Here is a 14,955-nt window from a genome sequence, read left to right as displayed (position 1 = left end):
GTTTAATTTGATTTAAGCAATATGCCATTTTCTGATGTCAGATTCCTTTTAACTATAATTATTGGCATATCTCTATTTGCTAGTACAATATGCATGTGCATAATACTATTATTATTAAAGAGACATTCATTCCATAGCGCTGTACATACTAAAAGGGGTATACATACTGTACATAATACAGACAATTGCACTAAGTATGAACAAGACGAGTTACAAATTGGTACAGAAGAAGAGAGGACTTACAATCTACATGATATGGGAGAAGGGCACAGTAGGACAGTGTAGAGTTGGTCATGGCGATATAGAGGCAGCAGGGTCACTGGTTGTAGGCTTGTCTGAAGAGGTGAGTTTTTAGGTTTCTTTTGAAGGATTCCACTGTAGGTGAGAGTCTGATATGTTGGGGGTAGCGAGTTCAAGAATGTGGGGGATGCACGGTAAAAATCTTGGAGGCGATTGTGGGAAGAGGTGATAAGAGGAAAGGAAGGAGGTCCTGTGAGGATCGGAGATTGCGGTGGGGATGTATTGGGAAAGTAGCTCAAGGATGTAGGGAGAGGACAAGTTGTGGACAGCCTTGTATGTATTTGTTAGTATTTTGAACTGAATTCGCTGGGCAATGGGGAGCCAGCGAAAGGATTGGCAGAGGGGAGACGCAGAGGAGTAACAGGGTGAGAGGTGGATTAGTCGGGCAGTAGAGTTGAGGATAGATTGGAGGGGTGCGAGAGTGCTAGATGGAAGGCTACAGAGGAGAATGTTGCAGTAGTCTAGGCGGGAGATGATGAGGGCATGTACAAGCATTTTTTGCAGACTCAAAAGTTAAGGAAAGCGCGGATGCAGGAGATGTTTTTGAGTTGGAGGCGGCTGGTGGTGGAAAGGGCTTGGATGTGTGGTCGGAAGGAGAGGGCAGAATCCAAGGTCACTCCAAGGCAGCAGACTTGATTGACCGTCGAGAGTGTGCAGCCATTGATCGTGATAAATAGGTCTGTTGGGGGGGTTTGAGCAAGATGGGGGAAAGATGATGAATTCTGTTTCATCCATGTTAAGTTTTAGAAAGCGAGAGGAGAAGGAGTATATGTAAGATAGGCATTGTGGGATTCTGGATAGTAAGGTAGTGATGTCTGGACCAAAGAGGTAGATTTGTGTGTTGTCAGCATAAAAGTGATACTGAAAGCCATGGGACTCTATGAGCTGTCCTAAGCCATAAGTGTAGATAGAGAAGAGAAGGGGTCCTAGGACAGAGCCTCACCAACATAGAGGAAATGAGACGAGGAGGTGGTGTGAGAGTGGGAGACACTAAATGTCTGCTCTGTCAGGTATGATGTGATCTAGGAGAGGGCCAGGTCAGTGATGCCAAGAAATGAGAGAGTTTGTAACAGAAGGGAGTGGTCGACAGTGTCAAAGGCAGAGGACAGGTCAAGGAGAAGGAGGACAGAGTAATGTTTTTTGGTTTTGGCTGTTAGTAGGTCACTGGTGACTTTGGTGAGGACAGTCTCAGTTGAGTGGTGGGGTCAGAAGCCAGATTGTAGCCGGTCAAATAGGGAGCAGGAGGAAAAATGAGAGGACTGTTCAGAATGGACATGTTGCTCAAGTAGCTTTGAGGCATATGGAAGAAGTGATATGGGGCGATAACTGGACAAAGAAGATGGGTCAAGTGAAGGCTTTTTGAGGATGGGTGTAATGGTAGCATGTTTAAAAGAAGAGGGGAAGACACCAGATGTTAGTGATAGGTTGAAGAGATGAGTTAGGGCTGGGATAAACATTGTTGTGAGGTTAGGGATGAGGTGGGATGGGATTAGATCAAGTGCACAGGGGGTGAGATGTGATCTGGAGAGTAGAGTGGAGAGTTTTTCTTCTGTAATGGTGGAGAAGCAGGTTTTGGGAGAAGAGGACTGAGCAGTTGTGTAGAGTGTCTGTGGGGACTGTGCACTGAAGCTTTGTCTATCTTTTGTTTGAAGTATGTGGCAAAGTCCTGAGACGAGAGGGTGGGGGCGCTGGGGAACGGAGAAGGGAGTTAAAAGTGTTAAAAAGTTGTTTAGGGCTGTGGGATAGGGAAGATATGAGAGATGAGAAGTAGGCCTGTTTTGCATCAGCAAGTGAGGATTTGAAAATGAGGAGGGATTGCTTGAATGTGGTGAAGTGATCTTTAGAATGGGATTTCTCCCAATGCCGCTCAGCAGCCCTGGAAGATTGTCTGAGTTTTTTGGCCAGGGGCACTGGTTTTACTATGGTTGCTCTAGTCTCTGCCTTAGCAACATAACAATCTTTGTGCGCTTATTTCAATGTACTACTTATTTCTGGAGAAAATACGTTAAGATTAAGGTAATTCTTTTAAAAAATTTGCCATACACTACAATTAATGGAGAGGTTCAGGCATGATCAAGTTCTGGCTGGTGAGGTCCCAGTAGGGGAATATACAGAAACACTGTATTAAGGTACAGAGTAAGTAATAGGATTTAAAGGCAGTCTGTTAGTTTAAAAATCAGTCTCAAAATAAGCATAAGCCCTACGTATGGTAGGTGCCCTGTAACATAACTATACATTTCTGGTGAAAATTTGTTATTCCTGAAAAATGCTTCATTTTATTTGTAAGCAAATAAGGTTTTCTGTGGACCGTGAATAGGGCTGCTCTGTTTGGCCTACCACCGCTCCAGTAGTAATGCTATCCAGCGAGTCTACTCTTGTGTACTACACAGTACATGAGATTTAAGAGCGGATAGTGAAGGCATAAGGGATGTCAGGTGCACAAAATAGAGTGTCCCTGCCCACTCTGCATCAAAAACTTTATTTGCATAAAATAAAAATAAGCGTTTTTTTTAGGATTAGAGGACCAGAGTTTGTTTAAAAAATAAATTTTAAAAAGTACGATTATTCTTCCAGGTACCTACCCTACATAATGAATTCTTACTTTGGAATTGATTTTCAAGTTGACAGACTCCATTTAAATAAAGCCCTAGGGGTTTACACTGGCATCAAAAAGAGGGCCTCCTCACTCATTTCTTGTGGCGTTTTCAGAATTGGATGCTTGCTTGAAATGGGTGGATCCGCAGCCGCGATGTTCCAGGACTCCAGAAGCTTTTTAGCTTCCTCTACTGTACTGATGGTATAGTGTTTCCCCTCTTGCTGCAGCAGAATTTTCGCTGGGAAGCTCCATTTGTACGCTATTTTGTGCTCTCTCAGAGCTATAGTAATTGGGGCTAGCATCTGGCGTTGTCGCAGAGTTGCCGCCGACAGGTCTGCGTACAGTTTCACCGTCTGATAAGGTGCCGGCAATTCTGGCAATTGTCTCGACGTTGCTAGAGCAGCCTCCTTGACGTGATAAAAATGTACGCGTGCTAGAGCGTCTCTAGGTGTAGAGTCTGGCAAATGGCGGGGCTTCGGAATTCTGTGAGCCCTATAAATTGTAACGTCCATAGTGGAACAGGAGGGGAGAAGTTGTTTAAAAACGGCTTGTAAGTATGGAGTCAGCGCAGATGGGCTGATGTCTTCTGGTATCCCTCTGAACTTTATATTGTTCCGCCTTGAGCGGTCTTCCAGATCAATAAGCTTAGCCTTGATAGAGTCCATGTCTGTTATAGAAACATAGAATGTGTCGGCAGATAAGAACCATTTGGCCCATCTAGTCTGCCCAATATACTGAGTACTATGGAAAGCCCCTGGCCCTATCTTATATGACGGATGGCCTTATGCCTATCCCATGCATGCTTAAACTCCTCCACTGTATTTGCAGCTGCCACTTCTGTAGGAAGGCTATTCCATGCATCCACTACTCTCTCAGTAAAGTAATACTTCCTGATATTACTTTTAAACCTTTGCCCCTCTAATTTAAAACTATGTCCTCTTGTAGCAGTTTTTCTTCTTTTAAATATTCTTTCCTCTTTTACCTTGTTGATTCCCTTTATGTATTTAAAAGTTTCTATCATATCCCCTCTGTCTCGTCTTTCTTCCAAGCTATACATGGTAAGGTCCTTTAATCTTTCCTGGTAAGTTTTATCCTGCAATCCATGTACCAGTTTAGTAGCTCTTCTCTGAACTCTCTCCAAAGTATCAATATCCTTCTGGAGATAGGGTCTCCAGTACTGAGCACAATACTCCAAATGAGGTCTCACTAGTGCTCTGTAGAGCGGCATGAGCACCTCCCTCTTTCTACTGGTAATTCCTCTTGCTATACACCCAAGCATTCTGCTAGCATTTCCTGCTGCTCTGTGACATTGTCTGCCTACCTTTAAGTCTTCCGAAATAATGATCCCTAAATCCCTTTCCTCAGATACTGAGGTTAGGACTGTATCACTGATTTTATATTCTGCTCTTGGGTTTTTACGTCCCAGGTGCATTATCTTGCACTTATCAACATTAAATTTTAGTTGCCAGATTTTTGACCATTCCTCTAGTTTTCCTAAATCCTTTTCCATTCTGTGTATTCCTCCAGGAACATCAACCCTGTTACAAATCTTTGTGTCATCAGCAAAAAGACACACCTTACCATTGAGGCCTTCTGCAATTTCGCTGATAAAGATATTAAACAATATGGGTCCCAGAACAGATCCCTGAGGTACCCCACTGGTAACAAGACCTTGGTCTGAATATACTCCATTGACTACAACCCTCTGTTGCCTGTCCCTCAGCCACTGCCTAATCCATTCAACAATATGGGAGTCCAAGCCCAATGACTGCACTTTATTGATAAGCCTTCTATGTGGGACAGTATCAAAAGCCTTACTAAAGTCTAGATAAGCGATGTCTACTGCACCTCCTCCATCTATTATTTTAGTCACCCAATCAAAAAAATCAATAAGATTAGTTTGACATGATCTCCCTGAAGTAAACCCATGCTGTTTTTCATCTTTCAATCCATGGGATTTTAGATGTTCCACAATCCTCTCCTTAAGTATGGTTTCCATTAATTTCCCCACTATTGATGTCAGGCTTACTGGCCTATAGTTGCCTGATTCCTCCCTACTACCTTTCTTGTGAATGGGCACAACATTTGCTAATTTCCAATCTTCTGGGACGACTCCTGTTGCCAGTGATTGGTTAAATAAATCTGTTAATGGTTTTGCTAGTTCACCGCTGAGCACTTTTAATAGCTGTGACTTATTTGTATTAATTTTAGACAGTTGACTTAGAACCTCTTCCTCTGTAAAGACACATGCGTCAAAAGATTCATTAGTCTTCTTTCCCAACTGAGGTCCTTCTCCTTCATTTTCCTTTGTAAAAACTGAACAGAAGTATTCATTGAGGCAGTCAGCTAGTTCTTTATCTTCTTCCATATACCTTCCTTCTTTAGTTTTTAATTTGGTAATTCCTTGTTTTAGTTTCCTTTTTTCATTTATGTATCTGAAGAATGCTTTATCGCCTTTTTTCCCTGACTGAGCTAATTTCTCTTCTGCCTGTGCTTTAGAAGTGCTTATAACTTGTTTGGCCTCTCTCTGCCTAATCTTATAAATTTGTCTGTCATCCTCGTTTTTTTTTTTTTTTATAATTCCTAAATGCTATCTTTTTGTTTTTAATGATTTTGGCCACTTCTGCTGAGTACCACAGTGGTCTCTTCCTTTTTTTGCTTTTACTGACAAGCCTAATGCAATCTTCTGTTGCCTTCAATAGTGCCACTTTTAAGTAGTCCCATTTCTCCTGGACTCCAATTAAACTGTTCCAGTCTGATAGGGACTCGTATACCACTAATCTAATTTTAGAAAAGTCTGTTTTTCTAAAATCTAAAACTTTTGTTTTTGTGTGGTGTGATTCAGTCACTGTACTTATAGTAAACCACACTGACTGGTGATCACTAGATCCCAAGCTTTCCCCTACAGTAATATCAGATACCAAATTCCCATTTGTGAATACTAAATCTAAAATGGCCTCCTTCCGGGTTGGCTCCTCCACTACTTGCTGTAGAGATAATCCCAGTAGGGAATTTAGAATATCTGTACTCTTGGCAGAACTAGCTATTTTGGTTTTCCAGTTTACATCTGGAAGATTGAAGTCTCCCATAATGATAACTTCCCCCTTCAATGTCATTTTAGCTATTTCCTCAACTAGTAGATCATCTAATTCTTTAACTTGGGTAGGTGGTCTATATATCACACCTACACGAGTTACCTTATGATTATCAAGCTGCAAGGTAACCCAAACGGACTCTAAATTGTTCTCGCTAACTTGTATCAAATTAGATTTTATGCCATCTTTCACATACAGGGCCACCCCTCCCCCCTTCTTGCCTTCTCTGTCTTTCCTGTATAGAGAGAACCCTGGTATTGATATATCCCAGTCATTACTCCCCTTGAACCACGTCTCAGTAACAGCCACTACATCTATATTCCCAGATGCCATGTTCCGGGGGGCAGTCGGACTGCTGGATTATCACTCTTTTGCCCCCCTTTCCTAGTTTAAATGCTTCTTAGCAAATACTTGGAACTGTTCACCGAGGACATTCGTTCCCTTGAGAGAAAGATGCAAACCATCTTTCTTGTACAGTTCTTTTCCATTCCAACAAGAGCTATCATGAGACACAAAGCCAAACCCTTGGTTCAGACACCATTCACCAAGCCATACATTGAATTCCTTAATGCGCATCTTCCTGTCATGCTGAAGGTTATGCACAGGCAAAACTGCAGAGAATGAAACAGTTGATGCAACCTCCCGTATATCCTTTCCAAGTGTATGAAAAGCTTCTTTCACCTTTGAAACCTCATTGCAAGCCAGATCGTTTGTCCCAAGATGGAGAATAACATGCACTTCCCTTTCCTGCTTTGCTTGCCTAACAATATTTCGGATCCGTCGTCTATCCCTGCTAGCGGTAGCACCAGGGAGACATCTCACAACACCATTCTCCTCAAACTTCACACCTCTTATGATGGAATCGCCCACCAACAGCTGCTTACTATCAATCCTCACCTTCTCCTTTTTGTCTTTGGCTGCAGTCTTACATACTTTAGGCATGGGAGATGATTGTTTCTCACCCACTGTGCTTGAGCCATCCTCCATGTTGCTCTTTCACTCTGAAAGTGCTGCAAATGAATTATGGAGAGCCACAGACTGTGGGACATGCCTTCTATCCACAACTCTCAGTCTACCTGAACCTACAGTAACCCATCTTCCATTTCTAGGGGGCCTCTGTGGCAGTGGCATTGCAATGTTCTCAGCCTGAGTTTGTTTAGTGGTTAATTTAAAAAGGTAATTTCCTGCTGCATTATGGAGAGCTGTCTACAGATCAGACAGTATCCAAACCTTTGAAGAATGGAACCTGAAATAAAAGCACAACAATTCCTGCACAGAACCAGATCTGCCATTGTAAAGAGGGGAAAGATTTTAAACAAACAAATCTTACTTGTTTAGATTGTATCCACCTCCAGATTACCTCCTGAGTATCTCCTGAATATCTCCAATGCACTTATAACAGCAGCACTTGAAATAGCAGCCTTGGAAAAGCAGCAAGCTATGTTTTCATCTCCTCATGGGAATCTATGAGTTGATTGTGCGACGAGGCGAATTCGCCCATTTTGGTTTCAATATGGGCCACACGTGACTCCGTCTCCGCAATAGAGGATTTCAGCGGGGTGAGTAAAGATATAAAATCCTTATGCAGGGCAGAGCTGAATGCCATCAGCATACTTTTCATAAGGTTTCCTGAAGCAGGTTGATCTGAGGTAGGGAGGTGTTGGAGGACACTGGCCAGATGGTCAGGGCGGCCTAATTCCCAGTCTGGGGCTACTTCAGGTGGGTCATCCCCCTGGAACTGCGGTTTCAGCTCAACAGGACTCCCGGTATACGGAGTGTGCGATGCCGCGGGCGAATTGCGCACCCCCTCAGCTGGTGGAGTTTCCGCTTGTGTCCTCCGCGGCACTGGAGGGGAGCCAGCCTGCAGGGATGCTGGATGCAGCGGAGAGCTGGTGTCTCCATGCGGCCGGAGCAATGGCGCGGGAGTGCGCTGGGAAGATGGCTCCCGCGTCGAAATAGAATTCGAGCTTCCCCTGCCTCTGAGGCGCTCATTTCCCTCAGGGCATCTCGCCGTCGATCAGGGACCCAAGCGGAGGTGAGCAGGGTACTGTAGGTCGAGGGACCTCGCTGTGTCGCGCTGTATAGGTCGCTTGGTGCTGGAGCTCGAGGTTCAAGGGGCCATTCCCGTCGGCAGACAAGCCACGCCCCCCTCAGAATGGGATGTTCCACCAATCCTGAACATTGCCACGGAAGGGTGCCTCTGAATCACAGCGACCCTCCCATCAGTGTAGTTTTGTCATACAGTACATACACAATATGTATTTACATCTTATTAAAGAGGACCTTTCACTAGTTTAAAAACTAAAAACTAACTATATCAGTGGGCACTTACTAGTATGTCTGGGCGCCGCTCCGTTCGCCCGGTATAGGCTCCGGTGTATGCAGCTCCCTCTGTTGTACGGGGCGGAGTTTTTGTATTAGGGTTGTCCCTTGCTGCAGCGCTGGCCAATCGTAGCGCACAGCTCATAGCCTGGGATGTAAATACCCTCAAATTAAAGCTGACAGTCTGCAGTTAAAGCACATCTTGTTAGTTTCATTTCAAATCCATTGTGGTGGTGTATAGAGCCAAAAATGTTAGAATTGTGTCGATGTCCCAATATTTATGGAAGTTATATAACAGAAAGGCGGCTCTCCACTGGTTTTCTGGAAATAGGTGCTCTTGCCCAATATGACTCACCCTTGTCAATTATGTTAAATTTAGAAAATATAGTAATGAAGGGCGGGCATTCAATTTATGGGTTCATGAGAAAGTGAGATTTTATTTAGAGAACAATTTAAAATACTAAACATTCATAAAATTCATAAAACAATGATAATAACAGTCTTATAAAAATGATTTTTCAACAGTTGATCGCAATAACTATGTCACTTTTATAGCAGCACCTAGGTAATTTTGTAACAGCAATGGACCAGCAGTGGACCACTGAGGAAGGAGCGAGTCTACGCTCCGAAACATGTTTGGGTGAACAAGCATACAAATCGAGGATCACAGCACTCGAGCGCTCCAAAGAGATACCCACGGTAAACTGACCTACTTCTATATAAGCGGAACACCGGCAGCTGATTATAAAAGCGAACCGAATACTGGAGGGGCGAACCTGAACCAAGCAGAGACGCCGCCATACCACGAGGGACGCTGACTTCTCACTACAGCTGCGATCTGAGCTCCGATCTTTTCTAAAGGATCAATATAAAGGTCGGTCTGTGCTTAATATCTATGCGGGACGCCGCATTAGGAGACAACCGTGAGTAAAATCATCTATTTCTATATAACAGAGGAACCACTGGCCACACAAAAAACGTGACTGTACTTAAAGGGTGCGTTCATCTGCACCGTTTAATAAAGGAGACATTGAGTTATTATTATCTCCAACAGCCACCATTATTAAATATCGGTGCCATGACATGCTGAGACTTTCTTATTGCATATATACTCTGCACGTTCTAAAGGATGAACTATTGCTAAAACCAATCAACAATCAACTACAGAGATTCCCTTTATTAACTGCTGTAAAAAAACATTATTGTAACAAGCTGCTGCTACAAAACCATTTCAGTTGCTGCTACAAAATTATCTTTGTTACTGTGAACAAGTGCTGCTACTTAATTGCTGTTACAAAATTACCTAGGTGCTGCTATAAAAGTGACATAGTTATTGCGATCAACTGTTGAAAAATTATTGCCATTTTTATAAGACTGTTATTATCATTGTTTTATGAATTTTATGAATATTTAGTATTTTAAATTGTTTTCTAAATAAAATCTCACTTTCTCATGAACCCATAAATTGAGTGCCCGCCCTTCATTACTATATTTTCCCAATATTTATGGACCTGACTGTAGGTCCCTCTTGAATAAGGAATCAGCTTCCTTTCTTTCCTCCAAACATAGAGGATGCCTTAATCTCATAGTGGCAAGGCTAGGTGTGAAAAGAGCTCTGTACTGTCAATTCATATATTTTCAACATTTTTGGCTGACATTTCAATAAAGGCGCAATCGGGCTGGCACTTTTAATCTGTCTAGCTCTGTGACTCTTGAATGTGCTGTTTATGGGTGGTCTCTGGCTGACAATGTTTGCGAAGGCACTCTGACAGCATTTGTGAAGAGCACAAAGTTTGTCCATACTCATAGCTTTCGGGCACCAAGATTGCCCATACTCATAGCTATGAGTAAGGGCAAACTTGGTGCCTGAAACATGTAAGTGATTTATGTGTATCTGTACTGGATTTGATACTGGACATAATAAAGCTGCAATTTCTTATTAGAATTGGATGCTGGAATTTTTCTCCTCTATATGCACCACAGACTGAGTTGGAAGTGGTTTTGTGCATCTAAAAAAAAAAAAAAAAAATCGCCAGCAGGTTTGGGGAGAACATATCTCCTAATGTGGTGGCATGTCTAGCCACTAACCTTACTCCAGAAGATGAGATTTGTTTCAGAGCGTCATTGCTGTACAGAAAAGTGAATGTTTCCTGATTACTGAAGCATCTCCGTGCCCTAATGAATTTCTCTTACTGTTTCTGTGCAGGAGGATTCTTCAAATCATGTAATATTAGGGAAAGGACCGCGGCAACAAACTACTCGCATTTATCCAGATTAGCAGATAAGACTTGAAAAAGAAGGTGTTAATCTCCGAAACGCATCACTTTTTGGAATAAAAGTTCATAGGTCCTTGGTGTACAAGATTCCTTTCTTTGGAGTCACAAACTCCAGCAAGACCATCAGGGAGGCGTCTGATTGCCTCCAAACTTATTCTGCAGCAGGACAACGACCTACAGTCAATGTCATCAAGAACTATCTTCAGCTAAAGAAGAACAAGGAGTCCTGGAAGTGATGGTATGGCCTGCACAGAGCCCTGATCTCAACATCATCGAGTCTGTCTAGGATTACATGAAGAGACAGAAGAATTCGAACAAGCCTACATCCACAGAAGATCTGTGGTTAGCTCTCCAAAATGTTTGGATCAAGCTTCCAGCTGAGTTCCTTCAAAAACTGTGTGCAGGGTACCTAGAAGAACTGATGCTGTTTTGAAGGCAAAGGGTGGTCACACCAAATATTGATTTGCTTTAGATTTCTAGTTTGCACATTCACTTAGCATTTTGTTAATTGCTAAAAAATAAATCATTAACACTTCAAATTTTTTTTTCTTACTTTGAATTTTTTTTTCACACTAGCATAAAAGTTTTGCACAGTATAGATATATATATATATATATATACACACACACACACACACACACACACAAATACTCTTTTTCTTCTGCTGGACACAGTTAAAAGCAGTCTGGAATCCTATCCTAATACTATACCAGCAGGTCAGCTTATGTCAGAGGAAACAAAAACGGCACAGTGTCTGCTCTAAACTTTTATAACTTCCCAGAGATTCTAGAATTTCTATAGCTAATTTTGTTACATTCTCAAGGGACAGGAAACAAAATTAACAGCACACCATATAAAATAGGAGTTACCAGACCATCACACTTTAATTACTCTCACAAACCAAAAATAATGCAGTGACTATCGGGTTTCCTCTCCAAGAAAGCACAGGGGTCACCCTGATAGTACTTTGACACTCTGCACAGAGATACGGCCTCTGATAAATGACACACTTCTGCTCCAGACTATTGTACTGTTGCTCCAGCTGTAATCAGGGGACATTTATTTCGCCATAGCACCACAATGCTTTATAATTTAATTAGAAATGCATGACTCATGTTCCCACATAGTAATACTAATCACCTAACACCATATGGTTCATGTACAGGCCATTAATACAACACACTGCTTTCTTGTTCATGTTGGATCTCTGGAAGAACAAAGGAGTTGAAATATGGGTTATGTTTTCCAAACACAGCTGCAATGAGGAATTCCAGGGAGAGCATGGCGACTGGCTTTCTACCACATGTATTGTATACCGTCTGAAACTGTAGCAGACAGTATCGAAGCGCCAATGCTGCTTTCTGCTGTATATTTCTGAAGCAAGGAGCACAACAGTAAAAAAAAAAAAAAAAAAGTACAACCATTTACCTAAATGAATAAAGTCATGAAATAGAATTCGCTAGAAACACACTAATTAGTACTGAAAAACTACAGGCAGAGATCACTTCCATCAGAAATGTGTACATATTATCCCTTAATATTAATGATATTCATATAAATAGGCTTTTCAATTACGTCTTTTTTGAGACTCAAGCACTTACCAAGTATGAATCTTTTATAATCTGTTCCATTTCTCTGAATGATTTGCTTTGGAGAGCAATTAATCTCTGTAATAGATCCAGCACTGCATTTTCAAGGCTCGGCAAATGACGAAGCCACAAGCTAAGTACTGCTGATTCACTTAGCACAATCTTCTTCCTTCATTTGTAAGGAAAACACAAACCAATTTAAAAGTAAATCTTTTCTTATGAGAAATAGTGCCGCAAATGGAGAAAGACATTTTCCAGCTTCTAACTGTTCATACAGAAACACATCTCCGGGGGATTATAGATATTACATTTGTTTCTCACAACAATGTAGTTACAACCCGAATTCAAATATAACGCTTCTTGTTACAGTAAACAGCGTAAAGATATGTACGGCCGGTGGAATGCCCACTGACTGCAGAAGAACACATTTTACCAGCCCTGGATGAAGAACGACATTCGTTCTGTACACATCTACTATCTGAATTACGTTCTATGCAGTAAGATAACACTGCATCCTCTAAAATCATTAGGAGTCTTACTTAGGGATGAGCGAATCAATTCACTTATCCTTAGTCGTATCACATCAAACGTGCAACCTGATCATAAGCCACAGAAGCATCGTAGCTCTGTTAGAGCCCTATATTTGCTACATTGGGAAAGCTCCTGGTGCATATGTGAAATGAATCCATAGGGCTCCGTTTACCTATCAGCTGGTATATTTTAGTATACCTTTTGTCTGTTGTATATAACAGTTTAGTAGACTGAGCTATTCCATAGAGAGGCATCACTTTTTAACATGGTAGTCCATGGGTGATTTATGCTACCGTACACTAACATTACAGCTTCAGCACAAGCACCTATACATCCTAATTGTTAACACCTTGCAAAAAAACAGGATAGCCCACGAAAAAGTATTGCCTCCAGCGATAGTATGACAAGATGAACGAGCAAATGGATTGTTTTTTTATTTTTAATTACCCACAAGTCAGAAAAGATGCTGAAAGAGGTCCCCGTTCACGTCTATGTATCTTTGGGCACGTCAGATTAGGGTTGTCACGACACCAAAATTTTGATTCGATTTCGATACCATAAAAAAGTATTTCGATACTCCATTCAATACCATGAGAAAAAAAACACACCAAAACAGGCACATGCATTCTGCATTTTATAGAAAGTCCGGCCCATAATAGAACAGCCCTATCCTATTTTTTGGGGGCACAAGGTGACTAAAAAATGTCGAATCGCGTTTTTTTTTTTTTCCCGTTACGGCTTTCACCGCACAGAAGATATTTTTTTTATATTTTAATAGTTTTGACTTTTTCAGATGTGACGATATGTAATATGTTTATATATTTTATATGTAAAATTGGTAAAGGTGATTTAACACCTTAAGGACCCTGCCATTGTTCACCTTAAGGACCAGGCCGTTTTTTTAAAACTTGACATGAGTCACTTTATGTGGTGATAACTTCAGAATGCTTTTACTTATCCAAGTCCTTCTGAGATTCTTTTCTCGCAACACACTGTACTTCATGATGGTGAAAAATTTTAGTCGATATAATTCACCTTTAGTTATTAAAAAAATCCCAAATTTACTGAAAATTTTGGAAAATTAGCAATATTCAAAATTTGAATTTCTCTGCTTTTAAGGCAGATAGTGATACATCATAAGAGAGTTATTACCTTACATTCCCCATATGTCCACTTTCATGTTTGCATCATTTTGTAAATGTAATTTTATTTTTTAGGATCTTATAAGGCTTAGAATTTTAGAAGCAAATTTTAAAATTTTTAAGAAAATTTCCAAAACCCACTTTTTTAAAGGACCACTTCACTTCTAAAATCACTTTGTGGGGCTTACCTAGTGGAAAACACTCATAAATGACCCCATTGTAGAAACTACATCCCTCAAGTTATTCAAAACTGATTTTACAAACTTTTTTAACCCTTTAGGTGTTCCACAAGAATTAAAGGAAAAGGAGAGGACATCTTTAAATTTCACTTTTTTGGCAGATTCTCCATTTTAATTCATTTTTTCCTGTAACACATCAAGGGTTAACAGCCAAATAAAACCCAATATTTATTACCCTGATTCTGCAGTTTACAGAAACCCCATATGTGGTCGTAAACTGCTGTACAGGAACACGGCAGAGTACACAATTTTTTGAAAGAAAAACAATCAGTACATATTCCTTTTTGATCATTTGGTATTACACTTTTTGTGATGTATGGTGACAAAATAATTTAATTTTTGGCATTGACGGGTTAGCTCATGTGATATTTTTATAGAGCAAGTTGTTACGGATGAGGCGATGCCCAATATGTCTGTTTTTTTTAAATATATTTTGGTTTTAAACAATAAAAGCATTTTTGAAACAAAAAAAATTATGTTTTCATGTCTCCATTTTCTGAAAGCCATATCTTTTTTATTTTTTGGCTGATTGTCTTATGTAGGGACTCATTTTTGTGGGATGAGATGACTGATTGGTATTATTTTTGGGTACATATGACTTTTTGATCGCTTGGTATTACACTTTTTGTGATAAAAGGTGACAAAAATTGCTTTTTTAGCACAGTTTATTTTACAGTGTTGACCGGACAGGGTGGATCATGGGGTATTTTTTATAGAGCAGGTTGTTACGGACGCGGTGATACCCAATGTGTGTGTTTTTTTATTTTTGTTTTTCTATTTTTTACAATTTTATTTGTCTCTTTTTATGGGGAAGGGGCATTTTTTATTAATTGAAACTTTCAATTTTTTTTTTATTGTTAAAAAC

At 40.7% G+C, this 14,955-nt stretch overlaps 1 protein-coding gene across 4 annotated transcripts in view; it reads right to left on the bottom strand.

The window, feature by feature from the left end:
* The window catches only part of FANCC (FA complementation group C), a 232,816-nt gene that overhangs the window by 80,874 nt on the left and 136,987 nt on the right, over positions 1-14,955 (bottom strand). For all 4 annotated transcript variants that reach the window (XM_040416994.1, XM_040416993.1, XM_040416992.1 and 1 more), the window contains exon 8: positions 12,191-12,347. In XM_040416994.1, the coding sequence (XP_040272928.1) occupies positions 12,191-12,347 (157 nt within the window). The remainder of the gene's footprint in view (positions 1-12,190; positions 12,348-14,955) is intronic.

Source organism: Bufo bufo, chromosome 2 (assembly GCF_905171765.1).
Source record: "Bufo bufo chromosome 2, aBufBuf1.1, whole genome shotgun sequence".
NCBI classification, from domain to species: domain Eukaryota; kingdom Metazoa; phylum Chordata; class Amphibia; order Anura; family Bufonidae; genus Bufo; species Bufo bufo.
The sequence above is the reverse complement of the archived record's forward strand: the minus strand, read 5'-3'. Positions and strand labels throughout refer to the sequence as shown.